The 21586-nt window shown below is 42.0% G+C and overlaps 1 protein-coding gene across 3 annotated transcripts in view; it reads left to right on the top strand.

Annotated features, from left to right (window-relative positions):
- The window catches only part of CARD8 (caspase recruitment domain family member 8), a 38848-nt gene extending 17872 nt beyond the window's left edge, over positions 1–20976 (top strand). Inside the window, exons 4-20 of one of the 3 annotated variants that reach the window (XR_005019758.1) lie at positions 335–376; positions 708–737; positions 4192–4236; positions 4600–4647; positions 4806–4852; positions 4948–4997; positions 5287–5504; positions 5618–5868; positions 8155–8289; positions 10953–11091; positions 12388–12441; positions 12699–12779; positions 15384–15656; positions 17364–17699; positions 19226–19411; positions 19862–20099; positions 20207–20976. Coding sequence is in view for 1 of the 3 variants with exons in the window: in XM_036851366.1 (XP_036707261.1) it covers positions 335–376; positions 708–737; positions 4192–4236; positions 4600–4647; positions 4806–4852; positions 4948–4997; positions 5287–5504; positions 5618–5868; positions 8155–8289; positions 10953–11091; positions 12388–12441; positions 12699–12779; positions 15384–15656; positions 17364–17383 (1433 nt within the window). In the remaining 2 variants the exon portion in view is untranslated. Of the gene's footprint in view, positions 1–334; positions 377–707; positions 738–4191; positions 4237–4599; positions 4648–4805; positions 4853–4947; positions 4998–5286; positions 5505–5617; positions 5869–8154; positions 8290–10952; positions 11092–12387; positions 12442–12698; positions 12780–15383; positions 15657–17363; positions 18850–19225; positions 19412–19861; positions 20100–20206 lie in introns of those variants that run through there. The other 2 variants (XR_005019759.1, XM_036851366.1) reach the window with 2 other exon arrangements.
- The last annotated feature ends 610 nt before the right edge of the window (positions 20977–21586 follow it).

Genomic DNA, 21586 nt, shown 5'->3' with positions numbered 1-21586 from the left:
CATGGAGCCTTCTAGATGTACAAGTGCGGGTCCAAGACGGGAGCAGCAAGGAAGGGCAGGTCAGGCTGGGTGGGACTTGGGTGACACCCAAATAAAGTGATTATTGCAGCCAAAGTGTGATTTGAGCTCATACTTAAGCAATTAAAGTATGTTTTATCCAGCTCCAAAGAAAGATAAGCCTTCTTTTATGTAAACCAGGCTAGTTTTGGACTTAGTGAGAATGGATTAAAAGAAATTAGTTGAGTTCGGATCTGTTTTATTATATGTATAATTAAAAAAAATAGTTCCTACTTTTATTCATTGTGTGCTTCTCCTGGCATATGCTTTTTTTTAGGTGATGACAGCAGTTCCGAGAGCAGTTTGGAAAGTGAATCTGGTGAGTTATCTGTGTATGTGTTTCTTTAATTACAGAATTCTAGTTAAACATAGACACCTTTATTTTTATTTTAAAGTAATGCCCAGATCACTTACATTGCTTGAGGACATAATAATTACTAGTGTCTTTTTTGTGGAGTACTGAAAAAGTACTTACATAGTAAATAATTTCTAGTTGGCAAGCAAAGTGGCAAAACAGGATGAGCTGAAGAAGAAAGACAGGAAATGGTTGCTATTGGTGAGAGGCAAACATTTTACCTATTCTCCCATTAGCCTGTGTTTTTTCTTAGTTGTATGAATCTGATTTAGACCTTTCTTTTTTTTTTTTATAGATAATGAGGAGCCAAAACCAGAAAAAACAAGTGAGTATATCCTTCCTTCCTCTGACTTTCTTTTTTGTTGTTGAAAGGAAAAAAGACGGATAGGCTTTGAGATTTTTAAGTTGCAAGTTGCTTGTTCATGATCTTTTCCTGTGTAAAATCGGGTTCAACATTGGGAAACGAATAAGCATTTTGAAAATTTGAGCTCAGTAGACTTGGAATACAAAGGATGTGTTCCTGGTCTGCATTGATGCCAAGACTCTGCATGTGTGGTTCTGCCCTCACGGTTCCCAAAGGAGAAGAGATTGAGGGACTGACTGAAATCTGCAGTGTCGCCGCAGCGGCCTTGGCTTCCTTCCGAGGTGGTCACCGCTCACAGTTTATCGCAGAGTAAACTGTTTGCTGCTGAAAATGTTGTAGATTTGTGGTTTAAAGTTTCTGGCTTGCTCTTCTGGCTGTTTGTGAACAACTTGAGTATGAAACCACTGTAAAGACGTAGATTCTAAATATAAAATTTGGTTTTGATCTAAAGTTTTGTGAAAGACTTAGGAAAAAAATGTTGCATGACTAAGCTCATATTCTAACTGATTTTATTTTACTGCAGGATTTTTTTCCCCCAGTTCTTCGAATATAATCTGCTTATGAACACAAATACTATAGCAAGGCAGTCAGAGGGCTCCTTTGTAATATTTTAAAATTAATGAAGTCTCTTCACTCAGAAGTCCTTCTGTCTTTAATCTAATTCTCTCTGCGGTTTCCCAGTGGGGAAGCCGTGAAGGTAATTATAAGCTCCTTGCAATCATGTTATGTATTGATAAGAACCTGTAATTATTTCTGTATCACACTCGTGGAGTAGATGTCACATTCTGATACCCATAAGGAAAGAATGTGTACCAGCCCTCCTACTCCCAATCCCCTTTATACACTATAAGGACTATTTCATCCTGCAAAATGCAGTCAGAAGTCTAGCCTCCAATAGATTGGATTAGGATAGAAATGAAGTCAGAAAGCTGTGTATTGGGATCTGGTCTTTGTTGTCCCTGGTTAATAATTGAGTAAATGGCCGTAGGGACACAGAGTCCAGAGGCAGGGCCCTCAGGGTCCTGGAAGCCAGGCGTGGACCAGGGCCTCACCAGGGTGGCAACCAGGTGGAAGACGTTTGAGTCAGAGAGGCTCAAGGTAGGCTCATATTTGGGTGGGAGGGCACGGTCAGTGCGGTCAGACAGGGCATGCGTGGGTCAGGGAGCTGCTGGACCTGGCCCTTGGCCAAATTAGACTCCTGGATGTCTTTGGCAGTGCAAGTGGGTGGGCTGAGGACGCTTGTCTCTGGAGCCCCGAGGCTATCCACGGGGCCCTGCCTTCCCCCAAGGTTATTCTCTTTGTTAAAAGACCTTTTATCCTCCACGCTGGGGGGAGAAATCGAAGAGACACCCCCCCCCCGCCCCCCGCCGTTCACCTCCATTCTCAGGCCAGGTGGAAGGACCAGGCGGGCCGCCCTGGGATGCTTAACCTTTCTGTGGGCTGGCTGGTGATGCAGGCCCACCCATCATCCTCATGATCGGATATGCCTTCTACTCATAGGCATGAACTCTGAGGTCACCTGTGTCGTGTGGATTAAAGGGAAGCTGTGGTTTATGTGTTGGAGAGAATTGCATCAATTTCTCTGCTTTGGCTGGGAAGACCTGGTGGAAGACTCAGTTTGCTGGGTGGTTAGGATTCCCTAACCTCTTTTCTTTTCTCTGCTCCCAAGGCAGATAGGTAGAAACAAAAACCTGGAATGTGGATGAAATGCAGTGTAGATCAGCAGTCCCCAACCATTTTGGCACCAGGGGCCAGTTTCATGGAAGACGATTTTCCCATGGACCCGGGTCAGGGGGGTGTGGATATGGTTCAGGCGGTAATGCAAATGATGGGGACGGTGATGGGGAGCCCCAGATGAAGCTTTGCTCGCTCGCCCGCCACTCACCTCCTGCTGTGTGGCCTGGTTCCTAACAGGATCCAGGGGTTGGGGACCCCGGGTATAGACGATAGCCATTAAATAATTTAGAATTTTATGATGCTTTTTAGGATAGTGGCTGTGGAAATATGATTGAAGAATTTTGTGGTGCAGGACTTGGGTCAGTATTTAAGAACCTTTGCATCTATAGTATTCTGAGTCCAGAATTCTGGATACTTTTAGTCTCTAGTTTCTATTTCATCTTAATGCTGTTTTTAAAAGCTGGTTCTCTCTTGCAACTCCTGGTTCCTGTATAATGAATGCCCTGATAGCCGGCAGCTTGTGTGGCCAGGGCTGGAACAGCATCCTGGGGAGAGTCCGCACCTTCTGGGCATTGGTGGTGGCCTAGGACCTTCCACACGTGGTGAAGATGCCTGTCCTACCCATGGGCTCACCCTCCCAAAGGTTGTTCAGAATCTTTAAAATATAAAACCAAGCATTCAACATATTAGGTCTTACCCCAAGTGAAGGGTTATTGTCTACTTTAGAATTCTTTAATTTTTTAATGAGTTCCACCCATTGCCCTAGCAAAATAATAGTTAATAACAGTTAGCTAGCACTCACTGAGTGCTTGCTGAGTGCCAGGTGCAATACCTACCTGTAATTTTATTTTCTGTCTTTCTGGGGGTGGTATTATGTTAATCCTCATTTTACAGATGAGGAAAGTAATGGACAGAGAGGTTTAGTACATAACTAGAGTGCCCAAGCTCATGCAACTAGTGGCCGGTGTAGATAATAGGAAAATTCACCACTGTTCCCTTTCATAATACATTTTTGTATTCTGGAATTCTAGTCATTCAGAAAGTGAGCACTTACCAGGCCCTGGTGTTACAGTCCTCATGAGGCTTACATTCTAGTGGGGAGAGAGACAGGAAGCAGAAACACTGAACTGTATAGTGTGCAAGGTGGCAGGCAGTGCCCTGAAGAAAATGGAGGGGGAAGAGAGGTGTCAGGCAGGCCCTGCTTTGGTCGGGGCGGGGGCATCAGGAAAGCCTCTCCGATAAGGCGACATTTGAACAGAGACTGCAAGGATGTAAGGGAGTGAGCAGCGTGAATATTTGTTCTAGGAGACAGTAAGTGCAAAGGCCCCGAGGCAGGAGTGTGCTTTGGTGTGGAGAGCGGCTCAGAGTGACAGGAGGGCAGTTAAGTGTGGGGAGGCTGATAGAGGCTGAAGTAATGGGGAGCCAATGGAAGGAGTCTACACGCTAAATCAGAGACGCTTACAAGATAGTTCCAGTTTAAATATGCCTAAAATCAGATGTCAACTCCTCTCTTACTTCCAAGCTTATCTCTAACTCTGTACTAACCTGAAGGGCTGATGCCAGTCAAGCTCTACCTTGGGGATAATGACTCCAGCTTAGTTCCCGACTCCTGGCCACCATGAAGGGCTCTTCACTGGGGGCTGCGGCTGTCCAGCTGAGACGCTGGCCTAGGTGAGGAGTAACTAGTGAAGAGCTCGTTCATGACCACCTGTGCCTCGGTCCCTTCTTGTCTCCGCAGATGGGGAGCTAAGAGAGTCTTCCACCGAGGAAGCGTCTAATCAGGGTAAGAGCGAGGCAGTGCCCTTGCCCTCTTGTTTTCTCTAATTCATCCCGTTCTGCCTGTGCCTGTGGTGTGAGAGGAGGATTCTGAGAGAGCTGTTGCTTCTGTGCCAAAAGATCAGCTAAAGACTTAATGTGCCAAAATGGGGTGCATGGAAACTTAAGAGTCGCTTCCAAGCTCGTTTTCATGCCTTAGACCTACAGCGGGACTCACAAGCATGATGCGTCATGTGGCACTGAATCCACTCACGGAGGTGTTTAATGTATGTTTAAAGTTCCTGTTGGTTGTGAAGCTGGAGATGGGGGTTTGAGTGATTTACCCTGTGGCTGACTTACGCCAATACATGTGTGACCATATCTTTTACAGTTGAAGAATGGGAGGGTAAAGAATTGCCCACAGATCATTTTAATTCAGGTATGAACTGATGTTTTCCAAAATATTCTCATGATTGCTGAGGGACCTGTACCTTTGAATTTTGTAATCTGGTCATATCTTATATATTTATTAAAACAATTTTTGTCTGAAAATGCCAATCACATTCCTATAAGTAAAACTTTTTCTCTATCATTTAGAATTTAATGAAATCCAATCTCACTGTGAACACTGTAATGCTGAAAATGTAAGTATCTTTTAATTACGAAGGATGATTCTTTAATTTGCTTTATTTAAGAAAACAGCATTTACTTATAGGTTATATATGTGCTTTTTCTCCAGAAACACAATGAACTAGTGACCCCCAGGCTCCTTTCCCGGGGACAGTTTTTGTAAGTAATTGTGAATACAGAATACATATCGTCAGTAATTTAACTTTCTACATAATTATAACCCCAAGTAGGGGAAATACAAAAAGTATAACTAACTTTACACATTTTATGTAATTACTTGGATTGTTTTCTTTGGTAATGGTGCTGCTTCAAAATGTTATAGAGTTCCCTTAGTGCTTTTGAGTGAAATTAAAAACAAAAAAATGAATTAAAAAAAATAATAATTTTCAGAAGTCTTCTCCTAAGCAAACATCAGGACTAAACAGGTGTTCTTATCTATCCAATGCAGACTGAAGGTGGACACAGAGGGAACTTACCAGTGCACGGAGACTGGTCTGATATTTGAGGTTAACAGAAAAGTTGACATCAAGTATTGCGTCCTGTCCTGGAGCAAATACGCGGACCTGGTTGTGAAGCCCTGGGTTGTCGGTGGACCCTTGTTTGATGTTAAATGTGACCCAACCTGTCTTACCTCCATTCATTTTCCACATTCCCTCTGCTTGGGTCGTAAGTACTCGTTTGCTAAAAGTTTAGTTAGTGTGTGCGTGTGCATGTGTGTGAGAGTACGTGTGCAACCCATACAGTACCTGGAATACTGATTCACCTTCATGTGTTAACAGACTGCGATGCCAACATGATGTTCAAAGTCTTACATGTTAAAAGTACTGGGGCCTTGTTAGAATATACTGTGGACCATTCTGCAACCCATGTCAAATGGCACGTGAGCTCTCTTTCTCCTGTGGGACCTGTTATTCAAAGCGAAGAAACAGTATTCCACCACGGGGCCGTGATCCTGTACAAAGCCATCGACCATAACCCATCCTTGTCTTTTCGAGTGTACATAGCAACCAATAATGAGTCCTTCATCAAGGTAAGTCAATGAAAGTGAATACTAAATGTTGAATACTTTGTGTTCAGACTTGACATGACGTCCGGGTGGGTCCCGTCCCTGTTGATTTAAGCGTCACCCACAGCGGGTCTGATTTGGTGCTCGCCCACAGAGGTCATCAGGTCAGTGCCTGGGTGCATGCCAAGTCCTCAGATCCATGGAGTATGGGCGTTTATACATGTAAACAGTGTCGTGAAGATAACAGATAGGAAAATAGCGCTCCAGAGGTGGGGATGGCGCAGACAGGCAGGCCTGGCCTTGGAGAGGGTTGCCTGGTGGGGAACCTAGGCCATCTATTCTCTACACCTTGCTGCTCAACATGTGGTCTTGGGACCAGGGGACATGGAGACCAGCAGTGGCTGGCTGACATTAGCAGGGAGTTCGTTAAAATGCAAAGTCTCAGCCCCACCCAGACCTGCAGACTCAGAGCCTGCACTGGTCAACATTCCCAGGTGACTGGGACGTTAGAGTTGGAGAAGCACCTGCTCTGGATACACTGGGGAGCCGTTTCAGGTCTTTGGGTCAAGTGTAGGGCGACTGAAGGTTTCTCCTTGGCCTAAAGCTCCGTCAGTAAGATGGATCTCTTAGGGTAACTCATTCCAGAGCAATTTTTTGGATAAAAATTGACCTTGGGTTCAACATTCTGGGTTTTGTAGCAGCAAATGTTCATGAAGCACCCAATATGTTTAAGGTAGAATGGCCTGAGGGGAGGGGTGTGGATATTCATAATGGAACCAGTTTTCCAGAACACAGAATAAGGCCATGATGTTTAGCCCATTTTCTGCACTGTATCTATGACAGAGAACTGAATCTCCTTTCATAGGCTGACTCACTGTCAATACAGTTATAATGACTTAGAGGTGGATGGAGCACTGAAATATAGTAGATAAAGCAGTGACTCAAAATTATACTTTCAGATTCAAAATTAGGGTTTAACAGAATTGGAAAAAAATAAGCATTAGAGCTATAATAAAGTGTACTAATTTACGAGTTATAATTTGAGTTATAGAATTTATATCAAAATACCTACTCCCAGTGGTTTTAGGTTGTAATATTTCCATGCTTTAAAAATATACTGATTTTAATTAGCAATATGTATTAAAGTATAAAAACTTTATTAAGTAATAGGTTCTTGGTTTCCTCCTAAGCAAGTAGAATATGCTTCCTGTAGTCTCATTAAAGATAATACTTTCCGTTGGGAAAGTAGTCTTTAAAACGGTATAAAAATAATCACATCTAAAGTATAATTAGTGTAGCACAGGGCACTCTGCTCAGTGTTATGCGGGAGCCTGGACGGGAGGGAGTCTGGGGGAGAATGGATACATGTATATGTATGGCTGAGTCGCTTTGCCGTGCACCTGAAACTTTCACAACATTGTTAATCGGCTCTACTCCAATATAAAATAAAAAGTTAAAAACAAAAGTATAATTAGCATAGATTTGGAATAAGTACTATTATTTGATGAACTTTATATTTTTTTAAAGTAAAATCAACTAATTAAAAGAGCGTTATTCCACACTTCCTGGGAAGCTGGGGTAGGGAGCTGATTGTATCAGCAAATGTAGAGAAGGATGCCACCAGAACAATGGGGAGTGTGGCATGCATAAGGCAGGATGTCCTTCCTGGCTGATGTTTTATTTTTACACCTTTCTTCTTGGGTTGATTTTTTTCCTACGTAGGAAAAGATTTCCTTGAACTCTGCCTCAGGAAACCTAAATTTCATGTTCGGCTCTACAGCTGCTTTACCAAGGGAGCTTGGGCCAAAGGTTACATTAACCTCTTGGGGGCATTTGAACATTACATATAAAATCAGTGTCCCCTCTAGGGCCATGTCAAAGGGATAGTTGTGAAAATAAGGATGGAAACAAGCTCTGAGTAGGCTGGAACCATGTACAGTAAAATAGTTGCTTTCTGTTCACACGATGGGCATGCAGTTAGTAATACAAATGTGTAATGCTAGCGCTGATTTAATTTTCTCAGATTCTTCAGAAGCAGATTTTTGGTGCCACACAGGGTATAAGTGTTGCTTTTGGCTGTAGTGCTTTTGCAGGAAGATGTTTGGCGATCTGGGTGCCGGAAGTGCAGATCAAAGGCGACTCAGCCTCTGTGGCTTTTTTCCCTTGTGAGCACTGTGAAAGCTACTCCCCCGCTGTCATTCTGTAGGAGGAAGTGAAGATAATGCAGCTGGCACATGCACAGCCTGGCTCTTAGGTCTCTGACAGTTTTTGCTGATGGATTTCAAAACCAAAACCTATTTCCTCCTTTAGGATATTTCCAAATCTGTAAAGCACTCCTCTAAGAAATTCATGAAAATCGACAAGCCTCCCGTTTGCCAGAAGTTGTTGCAGAATGGGAAGAAGTACAGGCTGATCAGTGAGCCAGAAGCTGAAATCACCCCCGAGGTAGATATTTTAAAAACCACCTTGGAGTAGTAGCAAGGATGTATATTTCTTAGATATGGTGTTTTGAAGATATTCAAATTAATGCATTTTGTTTTCCTTTTTTATTTCCCGGTTTCTAAGAAGGCAGTTGTTTTGCTAAACTTGTTGTTTATTCCAAAAATGCAGTTGAATTTCAGGATTTATCTGCAATCATTGGAAAAATAGACTATCCAATCTCTTTCCCTTTAAAAAGGTTTTAAATGTTCTTGCATTTTAAATTAAATTCTTCAAACAATGTTAGCAAGGGATATTGGGCTTTTCTTACTGGAAGGCATTTGAAAAATAGTTATGAGGACAAACTGTTGTTAGATTTGAACTATTCACTGTACACACCATGACATTTGTAAGTGATCTTGGTTTCTTGGAAATGACTTAGTTTATTTTTAAAACTTATTTTCATTATGTGCTCTGAGCATATGCCACAGCTTCTCTAGTCTGGACGGCTGCATGGAAATTCCTTTTGTACACCTCCTTTTGTTTGTTTGTTTGTTTGTTTTATAGTTTATGAAAAGTTGAAAACATGTTTTGATTCCATTAAATTAAAATGTGAGGCAAGAGAGCTAATGGCAGTGGTCCATGTTGTACTGTTTTATTATATTATTAGGGGCCTCGTGCCCTGTAGAAGCAGTCAGGTTGGTCAGACAGTCTTCTATAACCTTCCTTCCTTTCCAGTTTCAAAGCGTCTCTCCACACCCTTTGAACCATTTGAGCCTTACAACAACATGGCTGAGGAAACTAATGTGCAAAGCAGGTGGGCGATCTGCACACACCTGGGCGCTGGAGGGCTCGCCCAGGGCCCCGACTGCCCTTGACCTCTAAAGCCACTGTTCCCACACAGGGATCTGAGAGGCTGATTCTCAGCCCTTCTAAGCTGATCAAGCCCTGGCAGATGGTACATCAAAACAATCACGAGAAGCAAACTGCAGCCTTGTCTGGGAAGTGGAATTAAATTAGAAGGGTGTGCTTAGAGCAGTGATTCTTGGCCTTTGCTGCATAGTGAAATTCCCTGAGGAGCTTTAAAAACATTCCGTGGCCTGGGTCCTACCTCCAGAGATGCTGACTTAATTGGTCTGGGAATGGCCTGGGCATTGGGCTTATTAAAGCTCCCAAGGTGACTATAATGTGCTGCCACGTTTAAGAACCACTAGGAGAGGGAATAATACATATTGAATGGATGGATGTGCCCAGGAAGACACCAAGGGGGTCCCAGGAGTTCATTCTTACAAAAGATGTTGATAGCTGGAGGGCTTTAAATAGTCTACGTTCTGTTAACCACACTTCTGGCCAATAAAATGGGGATAATCTCCCAGGATTGCTGTAAGGATCATACCAAGTAATGGTTTGGGAGCACTCTGAAAGTTATCAAACTGTGTAAATATAAGGTGTTCTTACTAGTTTTATACCATTAATGATTTGCTTAACTGACATTGATCAGAAGTGCCTATTACCAGTCAGGTTGAGATAAGAGCTAAGAATTGAAAAACAAATAAGTCACAGTCTTTTCCCTCAAAGTGATAGAAATACTCCATTCATGAAAAGAAATAATTTTAACATAATGTGTTACTATAGAGATGGGTGCGAAGTGCAGTGGGTCTCCAGGAATGCTTTTCACGTGGGTGATGTTTGTTCTGGGTTTGGAGGGTGAGGGATTCCCTGGAAGAGATGAGCTTTCCGAAGCTCTCCCGGAAGAGGGGCCGCAGGTGTCTAGGTGAGGGGGCGGGGATGTGCAGGTGGGCTGGAGGCCCCAGGATAGTTCTGGAGAAGCTGAACGTGGAGGGATTTAGGAGGAGTAGGGCCCGGGGAGGGCGCTGTCTCAGCTTTGTGGGCCCAGGTGACTGACCCCTTAGAAGGTTGTGAAGATCATACTAGTGACTTGGAACGGAGAGGGAGGGGGACAGGTTGTGATGGTGACGCCCCGTGCAGGTCACTGATAGTTTTTAAAAGATGTATTTCTCCCGGCAGCCTTGCTAGCCAGCCTGGAGAGGAGCAGAGGAGGGGGAAGGCAGGAGGCAGTCTGTGTAGTGGTTAAGAGCTCACACTCTGGAGCCACGAGGTGTGGATTCAAATTCCAGTTCCGTCACTTCCTAGGTGTGGACCTGGGCAAGTTCATTCGCTTCTCTGGGAATCTTTATCCATAAAATAGCGATACGAGGATTTGTTGGGGGACGGCGGTGTTCAATGAGGACATGTGGATAAGACACTGCACATAGTTCTGTAAATGCGGAATCAACCGCAGATTGGAGAATGATCTAGGAAAAGGATGGTGAGGAGTTTAAAAGCACCTGGGATAGGGCGGCTGATGGGTGAACACAGGTTCCATTTGGGAAAGATGAAACGTTGGAATCAGGAAAGGCTGAAAAGTTACACTTTAGAAAACTAGGGCCACAGGACTAGAAGCTTCCATGAGGTAGGAAAGCAGTTTGGAGTACGAGTAAAGAGGGGCTAGGAGCAGGAGAGTGAGAGGATGTATGATTAAGGAGTGGGATTTCCAAGGTCGAAATTTCAGTGAGCCTTCAAGCACTAACCCTGCTCATTGCCATTATTCCTTATCTGACATTTTATGTTGTTAATTAATGCAACTTTTAAATTTCAGAAAATCACGTGTTTTTTTTTTTTTTTTAAAGGAAATTGAATTTGTGGATGGTTCACTTTTAAAATTGAAAAGTTATAGTGAAGTGTATTTGGAGCAACCAGCGGAGTTTAAGTTACTTTTGGTTGAAATGGATTCCGAGGAAATTGTATGGAAAGCAAAACTGAGAGAGTGTGAGTGTTTTGTATCTTGAATTAAAACTCTGTTTGGGGGTTGAGGGGGGCAGGTGGCCTGGGTGGAAAAGCAAATAGAGTAGTTGTCTGTCCCATCACTGTAATATTAAAACATTCGATTAAGAGGAACAGAGGCCCCAGCTCCTGGGCAGAAGTGCTGGCTCTGCTTCTCAGGCACCCACCGTCCAAATCCCCAGAGTCAGTGGGTGCACAGAGTCCATATTTGCTCTCATGTCTTTATACTCCAGAAACGAAACCCAGGCTAATCAGCTTGGAATTCTGTGCTAGTTTAAGCAGGAAGCTTTTCTATAGGTGTGACTCCTGTTCTCAATATTATACCCTTAAGTTAGCCAGTTTGAAACAGGCCCTTTTATCCAAACTACAGTTACTTAGCTGGGGAGAGTCCTAGTTGGGACTGTGTATTGGGGATTGTAGTATTTTTGCTCGGTATTCATTAATATGCTCAAATAAATGAACCCGAAAGACGTTACTTTTTAATCACAGCAAATGCCACAGGAATAAAGGTATTTAACATGTAGCAACCTGAATGACAGATGTTCTTCTAGACTAAGCCTCTTGGCAATTTTAAAGACCACTTTTTAAGACTTCTTTTTTTAAACTTACTTAATAATATTCTGCACTGTAAGATGGTTCTGGTCTCCATTATTTTGGCGGCCTAAGCTAACAATGAACTGAAATTGCCCATCACTATTAGGCATCTTCACTAAAGGAACCTGCGGAAGGCCTGCCTGACACATAGGCATCGGTTAGAGCAGGGGCTGAATTTCACATGGGGCAGGTGGTGTCGAATCACAGGTGGAGTGTCCAGAAAGAACCCCTCAAGTACAGAATGATAATACATATATGAGATTCTTTTACGTGGAGTACATGTAAATACAGTTAAAATTTAAAGATGTTTATTTTTATGGCTTCCTTCTCCATATGGCACGTGATGCCAGTGTTCTATTTACGGTCGTTTTAGATTTAAAGAAATACGGAGCGAATGACATTTCACCTGGCAGATGGGTATGGCAGATATCATGACAGTGGTGTGCGGATGACTGAAGTTTGGGAAACACTTGTCCCACAAGACGTGTTGGAAGGAGTACTTGTTATTTATCTCAAGAGTTCAAGCCCAGTGCATTTGCATACATACCAAGTTAAAACCCCAAACTCATATTTGAACTTTAGAGAGATTGCCAAGACCCTCGGGTTTCAGGTGCTTTCATAAATCGATTGCTTTACTTCCAGTTTCAAAACCACTTTTTCTAATTGCTGCTTATTGTACTTTAACAGGTGACTGGGTTCAGCATGATCAGAACCCGAACGTTTCGAAAAGCGGCACAAGTGGTAAGTGCTCGTAACTGGGCATTAGACTCGTCTGTTCCTGCCATCCACTAGAATTTTAATTCTGCTGTGCAAATACGGTAACGTTAAGGATCTGTTCAGTGTTCCATAACTCTTAATCATCTGAACGACCTTTGAATCCATTTTCAATTTGTTTCTATCTCAAAGATGATTTTTTAAAAAAGAACTCTAGTTTGAAGATGGATAGACAATAAGAACCCTAAGGGAAAGCCAATTTTTTGTTTGTTTGTTTTTTAAAGGTAATAGGAGACGAAAAATGAGTAGCAGCTTACCTGATGAGGTGGTCTATGATAAAAGAATGAAGCAGATTGACACTTCAGGTTTGTAAAAATGTCACCCGTGGCTATCAGTTGTTTTCCCTCGTCTCCCCTATTGACTTTCATGCAACACCTGTGCTTTTTGGGTCAGTCCTCCTGGAGCCACCTCCTAGGTGTGCGTGCCCTCCCAGATACTTGCCCCCTGTGTCCCAGCTCCTTCGGGCTGGATAAGGGTCCTTCTTGGTCTGCCCCAGCTTACTTTTCCAGCTTGACTGCCCACTCCTCCCCTTCACTCGGTGAAAGTAGAGTGGAGGGCCAGGGGAAGCTCCTGCAGCCCGTAGGGACAGGGGCCGTGGCTTGTCCATCTGTGCGTTTTCCCATAACACTGAGCCTGCAGCCTTTTATGTAGAAGGTAATGAATATTCATTGAAGGAGTAAATAGTGAATGTCCATGTGTGCATTCACTGGCCTCAAAGTTATTAGCTACTTTTGGGGGAAGGAGCCGCCAGCTCAGTTATTGGAGACAAAGGTCAACTTAATTTCTTCCAATTAAATGGCAGAGACCAAGACTTTATAGTTGTGAAAATACAGTAGAGATTTAAACATTTAAAAACAATACTCCAAGGAGCCAGAAGATGGAGTATGTACCTCAAAATTCAAGTCCAGCCAGAATTCACAAATTTAAGTTAAAAAACCCAGACTCAAATTATATGAGACAAGATCGCAAGGCTTTGGGGGCCTCGTGTAACTCCCCAGATTAACCCTTTCATCAAAATACCTTTTATTTTACTATTGTAAGAAGGTATGAATCTCTAAAAGCAGATAAATTCTCTATAGACTAAAATAAGCTATTCTTTACTTGCTAGAGCAGGAGGTTGTGAGGATGACATATGTCTGATTTTACTGTATGTCACTAGAGAAAAGTTTATTATTTCTATTTAATGAACATCAAAATGAGGCTCTAGAGTTATTTTAAAAGCTAACCAAATTGGGATACAATATTTTTCCAGTTTTACAGAGATATAATTGACAAAATTGTATATACTTGAAGTACACAACGTGATGTTTTGATGTATGCATATATTGTGAAATATTTACCAATCAAGTTAATTAGCACATCTATCATCTCACATAGCCTTTTTTTTTTTTTTTTGGTGGTAGTGAGAATGCATAAGACCTACTCTCTTAGTAAATTTCAAGTGTACAACACAGTATTATTAACTGTAGTCACCATGCTGTATATTAGATCCTCAGAACTTACTCATTTGTAACTGAATGGGAAACAATTTTATATTAAATTGATATATAGGAAAAGTTTTTTTCTTGCAATTATTTGGCTACTTAAAATTAGCTCCAACAGCAAGTAACTAGAAATAGAATTAAAATGATCAGATACTACCTAGAAAGGTTAAGATTTCCAACCTTTTTAGAGTTGACCATGTAGTAGCGAATAAATTAATAAGATTTACTTTTTTTTAAAAAACTTTTTATTTTATATTGGAGTACAGCCAGTGAACAATGTTGTGATAGTTTCAGGTGCACAGCCGAGGGCTCAGCCATACATATACATGTATCCGTTCCCCCCCCCAAACTCCCCTCCCATCCAGGCTGCCACACAACATTTTGGGGGGTTTGGGGATGGTCCTGAGAACTTACATTTTTGACAGATTCCCTGTGCAGTTTTCACTGTAGCAGTTTGAGAGGTAGGAGAACACTCCCATGTATCAGGAGACCACTAGGGGGCAGGGGCCATCCTTTAGAACCCATTCTTCAGTCTAGAACGTTAGACAGGAAACTGAAGTGGGTTAGGGTCCAATACAAACGTTAGGTTCACTGTAATAGATTGTTGGCTGTAGATGAGTGAAAGCGTTACAGTCCTGGAGGAGGGGCAGGAAGGATTCTTCCTCCCTCTTATTCCCTTCTAATGTCACCTCCAGTGTTTGTAAGGCCTTGAGGATCCTTAACCGAGACTCTGTACCCCATGAGCTTTGCTGCACCGTAGCACAACCAGCTGAAAAGTGGGAACGTAGAAAATCCACCTTACTGCTTGGGCTGATATTTTTTATGGGGCCAGTGGTTTCCATTGGCAAACATATACCCTTCCAAGATTATGACACTGTTTCTTAGTGAGCAACAGATATTACAGATACCATCCCCTGGCTTTTCTGTGGAATGTGCTCTTTCCCCTAATGCCAGGAGGTGGTGGAATGGAGACTGCAATTCATATCTCTTGCTGTTCTCTTTATTGACCACTAAAGGTAGCATTTTGTATGTGGTGTTAACACTTAGATGAAGATGCAGAGCTGGGCAAGGGTAAAAGCTGTATATTTTTCTTTTTGAGCCACATAAATTATTTTTGGTGCCTGATTTTTTTTTTTTTTACTCCAACCTAATTTGTGCTGCTTTATAAAACAATTTCATTCCCTGAATTATTGAATTATCATGTGAGCATTATACCCCAGTTTAATGTTGTATGAAATTGTTCCCTTTGGTCCTTAAAATAGTTGGGAAAGCAGGGATTTTTTTGACACTTAAATACATTTTAAAAGCAGTTATTAAAGTTTCGAATCATGGTTTCTTTTTTTATATAAAGAGAATACATTTTCATTGTAAATGGCTATAAATGAAGTGTTTAGAGGAACAACTGAATTCTTCATGTGCTTTTAGATGGAGTGAAGACTAAAACCTTGTTAACAGACACTCAGTTGATTAACCTTGCTGAGAAGTTGGGGAAGGAGTGGGTAAAGATTGCCATTGCCAACCTGAAGTTGAAGATTAGCGATATTGATGCTATCCTGGAGAAGAAAGAAGATGTCACGATCAATAAGTTTAGGATGCTGAAGAAGTGGCAAGAAAAGGAGCAGAGTAACGCCACAGCTCAGAATTTATGGAACTGCTTAAAAAATGTCAATTCAGTTGAAGTCCAAGATGTGCTGAAAGGTAAGTAGGAAGTTATCTTAGTCATTTACTTGAAATCAAGCTGTGTCTTTGCAAATAGCAAATTTCTATTATAGATTGTGTTGCTTGTGTATTTATAAGCTCGGGTTTAGAGAACTGTGCAAATGCTGTAGCAGTAAGCATGTGGGCTGCCATAATCTAAGTAAAGGTGACTCGTGTATGGAGTCAGAGGAAGTGTTCAAATCCCATCTCAAGTGCTGGCTAGGTTTGTGACTAGGCAAAATTTTTTTTTTTAATTGAAGTATAGTTGATATATAATATTATATGTCACAGGTGTGCAATATAGTGATTCACAGTTTTTACAGGTTATACTCCATTTATAGTTATAAACTACTGGCTGTATTCCCTGTGTTGTACGATATATCCATGACTAAGCAAATTCCTTACCTGATTTTAAACCTCTGTGTTCCCATCTGTCAAATGGATGCAAAACCCCAATGTCCTGGGTCTGGTGTGATAACGAAAAGAGGTAATGCGTGTAAAGCTCCAGGCAGGTAGTGAGGCTCAGGCAGGGACCTGACTGGTAGCATTCATTGATCCTTCTAGGCTTTCTGTGGTGCTGAAGCAGTGCTCCGGGAGGCCACTGCGTGGCACCAGTGAACCTTCAGCAGCAAAGAAGGGAAGGGAAAGAGCAGAACCCAAGAGAGAGCTAAAGGGAGTTGTTTCTGGTCTCAATCCAGAAAACCACAGGGTTCCTTCCTTTGTTCTAAGCACTTCTTTTTTTGTGGCTTGACTTACTTAGCACATTGTTAGAATCAAGGTCAAACCAATTCACAACTTTGATTATTATATATTGTTACCATGATTAACAAATGTGGTGTTACTTCTCAGAAGCCTCAGCAAATCAGAGAGAGGTTGTTATTTGGACTTTTTATTCCTTAAAGAATGTAAAAGTGTGTCAGCTCCCCAAAAGCTTATATGAAAAGTAAGAGTCTGGGGCGAACTTTCAGGATGCTGTCAGGTGTGCTGGGCAAGCTTTCTGAACTCCCCCACCATAGTTTGGATGCAAAAGCTGCAAGCAAATAGAAGAGCCAGTTTTTCAGTATCAAATTTTTCATTCTTTTTCATGGGTATGTTGAAATTATGTAAGTCACTGAGGCCCACATGTGGAAATCTGCTTATTTGCATTTAAGCACTTCTGCCTGTTGACAGTCTGGCCTCTGTGCTGTGATAAGGAAATAATCACAGCCTCTTCCATCAAAGGAAGGCTTGGAAATCTGACTATCTCACAAATCCTGTAGAATGGGTTGTTATTTTTTGTTTTGTTTTTATCTGCTGTCGACCTCACTAGACGCTTGACTTGCTGACACAAAGCTATACCAGGGTTTGTGACATTTTTTAGCAGTGAAGGGGATCATAAAAGCTTCTTAGTCCATTCCCCTCATTAAATAGGAGAAAAATCTTCTGTGAGTTAAAAACGAACAAACAAAAAGCCAAAAATTTACCAGTGTTTTATGCCCTCATGTAGCCAAAATGTCTGGTTAATTGGCTGAATTTTGTTTTTTTATCAGGATGTTTTAGTATCTTGTAACTACAACCTTAAAAAATTGCACTGGTTTATCTTCAGCTCAGGAAAACCCAGCCACTCCCAGGAATTCTTTTTTGAAATGGACAAGCAACTTTCTTTAAAAGCACGTGCCCTTTCCCCCCCAACAATGAATCTCTGAATTCATTTCTCTGTTTTGTTAGGTTTCTTACAGGAAACGTGAAGTTTGGAAGATGAGCTGGAAAAGGAAGCTTCAGGAACTTTTACCTGCAAAGACCCTCGCCGTGGTAATTGGGTGTGGACTCCGGAACCTAGAGCTGCACAGCCTGTGGAAGCAGCTCCTTTCACAGGCTGCCCACAGCTCACATTATTCAGGGGCAGAGGGAATGAAATATTTGGAAACCTTGAGGAAGAAAAAAACCTCTGCAATATCAAGATTTTTTTTTTTTTTTGTACCTCCCACTCACACCCTCCCACCCGCTTCCCCACCCAAACAAATACACTTACAAAGGGTGCTTAAAATGACCCAACGCAGTCAGGTGAGAAATGCGATAGTTTTCCTTTTGGAGTCTGTGAACTATGAAATATATATCAAGTGTTTGAAACATTTTTAGCGGTTAAGTGTTGGAGTACTTAAACGGCACCAATTTCTTTTAGTTTTTTTCCTAATGACATTAATAATAAAGAGAGGTCCTATTCTTTTAGCTCCCACGCAGTCAGACACTTATGTGCCTCCAGGTACAATATGTCTTTTTATGTGGGGTGTGATTTCCATGTCTCACATTACTAACCAGTCTGGCTAGTGGTCTGTTAGACCATTAAACCAATCATGTTACCTGGTCCTAGGGTGATTAGAAAGGAATGTAATCCTCTCCCCATCAGTGTTGGTGCAAACCCTCAGAGGTGATTGCCTCATCTCACTGGGCAAGTGCAGCTGGGTCTGTCTTCAGAGTCCCTGCAGGTTTCATCAACCTTCCGAAATCACCAGGCCAAACACTACATTTCTTGACTTTGGCCCCTGGGTCCTTTACTTTGGGGAGGGTTGGTGGGTGGGGAGCACAGGAATGCCACTCAGAAATAGCCTTAGCCAGGACCAAGGGAAAACTGTCATCTCTTCTCGAGGAGGACTTGCCCCAGGGAATCATGGGCCATATTGGCTCTTGTTAATGGGTGAAATCTTTTTTTTTTTTTATGTATAGATACTGTCACTCTCCCAGAATCATGCATGTGGTGATTAACATTTTGGATATGTTTTGTTAACTTATTTGAAGAAACTATAAATTACAATTAGTCTCCTGTAGACATTAGCTGGAGAGTAAATTCAATCTCAATGAATTAGAGAAACACACTTTAACTATAGCATTGCCTGTGAAGAACAAATTGACTTTATAGGGAAGAACGTATTTCTAATGTCAGGGATTCTGTGGAATTTAAATCAATGTCACTTTATGAGTTTTTTTTTAATTGTTCTATATTTTAGGAAACACATGGAGTTTTAACATTCAGAAGTGTAAAATACTTAAAGGACTTGAATTTTTTAAACGTTTATTATTTTTTATAAGTTGTTTTCCAAAGAAAAGCATAATTTCAGAAGTGCTTTGTATATAAGCTGCTTTCCTAGCAATTTCCAACCTTTTTCCTACTATGGATAAAGGGAAGAACAATAAATCTGCATTTGTACAGTGCTAATATGTCTTCTTTGTATTATTATTTACTGACAAATTACTTTTTAAAGCATCATATTCCTTGGTTGCTATTATCTTGGCTGTTTGGACGTTAGTTGGTTTTGCTCCCAGCCCCAGTTCTTGGACTGAGGCCGAGTGAGTGTAAACCAGGGTAAACTAACCCAGGAGTTTGCACAGATTCAGGAGAACCTGCACATCCCCTAACCCCTCTCACTCCAGGAATGATTTAGAGTGTGTCTCCCCCCCACCCCGTGGATGGGGAGGTATGTTTTTATGTAAAACCAGGTGGATTCATAATTAGTTCCTTACTTGTGCATCTCTGTAACAGGATTTTTCTGCATATTGGGGGCACATTTTGTTATTTTTTTGGATTGCTTTAGGGGACAACCTTTCTTCCCTGCTTCATCATGTGGAAGTGTGTTTTCACTCCATTTTCTAAAGAGGCCACTGTATTTGCCGATATTTAAGTGTGCTCTCACGAGGACAGTGGTTTTCAGTGGTTGGCCCAGCCTGTTGCCGTTGCTGGAAGTCCTTCTTGGGTTGAAGCAGCACACTGCTTGCTGAAGGTGAGGATTCCAGACTGCTTGGGAATGCATCTTTTCCAGCCCACATTCCAGGGCTTGAGCATTTCTGTTAATGGCTCTGTGGCTGCTGATACTAAAACAGAGGCCCTGGGGTTGAGTTCTGAGTGCAGAGTTCTGAAGTTCTTCCTGCTTTTTTAACTGGGACTTCCAGCCTTGAGCCTCCAGAGGATTTAGATCCAATGTATTCAAACCGTGATGTAAATTTCTGGTTAAACAGCCTGTAGTTAGGCTGCTATCTTTATTCTGCCGAAGTACATTCTTGCTGTTTGCTGTAACCTTTGGCACGAGTTTCATTTTTAGAAGGGGGTCTGATCTGTGCATTTATAGCAGTGTTTTATTTTCAAGCAAGTTAAGAAATCTAAAAGATGGTTTTGTGACTTATAAAAACTTAACTGCGGGGAGGGGCTTGGCTGAGTTCTGTTCTTTCTTTAGCTGTAGGAGCCTTTTGTGAAAGGAAATCTCACCTGGAACCTGCATTGGTAAAGCGTTCAGAAGTGGAGCTGCTCTGCTGGGGGGTTACTGAGGGCTGATGAGGGGCCGTCGAGGCACCCTGCTGGACCCCTGACCCACTCCTGTCGGGGGCAGCGTGGGAACCAGCTGATAAGATGACTGCTTGGGTCTCTGGGAGCTGTCGTCCAGGAGTTTGTATCTACGATGTCTGCAACGGGAGGTAAACCCCTTTCCAGTTCACCAGTGATGGATGTTTGGGTGGCACCTTGCTCCTGAAGGGATCACATAATGCCAAACCATAGACATGTAAATTATTTAAATCAACAGGCTTGTGGAGACCTTCCAGCCTTCCTTTCCTCTGCAGTGATGACCGCAGATGACAGCTGATGCTCCATCAGCCTGGATTCCAGAAGAGAACCATGAGAGCAGAGCCCCCAACTGATAGGCAATGAGCATGTACCTCAAGCAAGAAATAAACCTTTGTTTTAGGCCAAAAAACCAAAACCAAAAACAGCCTTAATGAATTTTGGATTTTCCCCCATTCTAAGCATGTATAATGGTTTTGAGCCAAGCAAGCATGTGCATTTTACAATTTTTAACTTTTTTTTTTGTAATTGGGAATACTTTGATTTTTAAAGACTAAAGACTTTCTTATGTATTCCTAGATTAGGAAAAGAAATGAGAAACGTGTGGAAACCCATGAAGATTTGCCTTTCTCTACCATTTTTGAGTGCTGGGGCCTGAGCACACAAATACTTGTATAACATGACATTTCCTGTACTTGAAGCTCTCACAGTGTAGTGGGGGAGAGAGGAGAAGCATAAGTAACTGTGATGCTGTTTGCATGGTTATGATGAGTTACTGTGTGACCTTAATACGAGAGGCAAAGGATACTGTGGCTGTGTGCATCGGCCAGAGCCAGGCCGCCTGGGTTCAGATCCCAGCACCTGCCACTTAACCCTGTAAGTGTCTCTGGCCTCTTGCTTTAGTTTCCTCATCTATAAAAAGGGGAAGGTAATAACACCTCCTCCTAGGGTTTTTGGGAGGATTCTGTGCGTTTGTGGTAAACACTTGTAGAAACATGCCTGGCACTTAGTAAGCACGGAGTAAGCATTAGTTCCTATTGCTTCTGAAAAAGGTTACGTAAGTGTATTGTCTCTGATGTTACATTGATGTCATAATTTATACTCCTAATTTTAATATCATACTCAAAGATACGTACATGCAACTAAAGTTTTTGACTTGTTCTGACCAAATACATTTCAACCGGAAAGTTGATACAATTCAATTTTTGGAAAATTGTCATTGGGTTTTTTCTTTTTTTTTTTAACATCTTTATTGGAGTATAATTGCTTTACAATGATGTGTTAGTTTCTGCTTTATAACAAAGTGAATCAGCTATACGTATACATATATCCCCATATCCCTTCCCTCTTGCATCTCCCTCCCACCCTCCCTATCCCACCCCTCTAGGTGGTCACAAAGCACCGAGCTGATCTCCCTGTGCTATGCGGCTGCTTCCCACTAGCTATCTATTTTATGTTTGGTAGTGTACATACGTCCATGCCACTCTCTCACTTTGTCCCAGCTTACCCTTCCCCCCCTCCCCATATCCTCAAGTCCCTACTCTAGTAGGCCTGTGTCTTTATTCCTGTCTTGCCCCTAGGTTCTTCATGACCTTTTTTTTTTTTTTCTTAGATTCCATGT

The sequence above is a fragment of the Balaenoptera musculus genome, chromosome 4 (assembly GCF_009873245.2).
Source record: "Balaenoptera musculus isolate JJ_BM4_2016_0621 chromosome 4, mBalMus1.pri.v3, whole genome shotgun sequence".
Lineage (NCBI taxonomy): Eukaryota > Metazoa > Chordata > Mammalia > Artiodactyla > Balaenopteridae > Balaenoptera > Balaenoptera musculus.
This window is presented reverse-complemented; position numbering and strand designations above follow the sequence as displayed.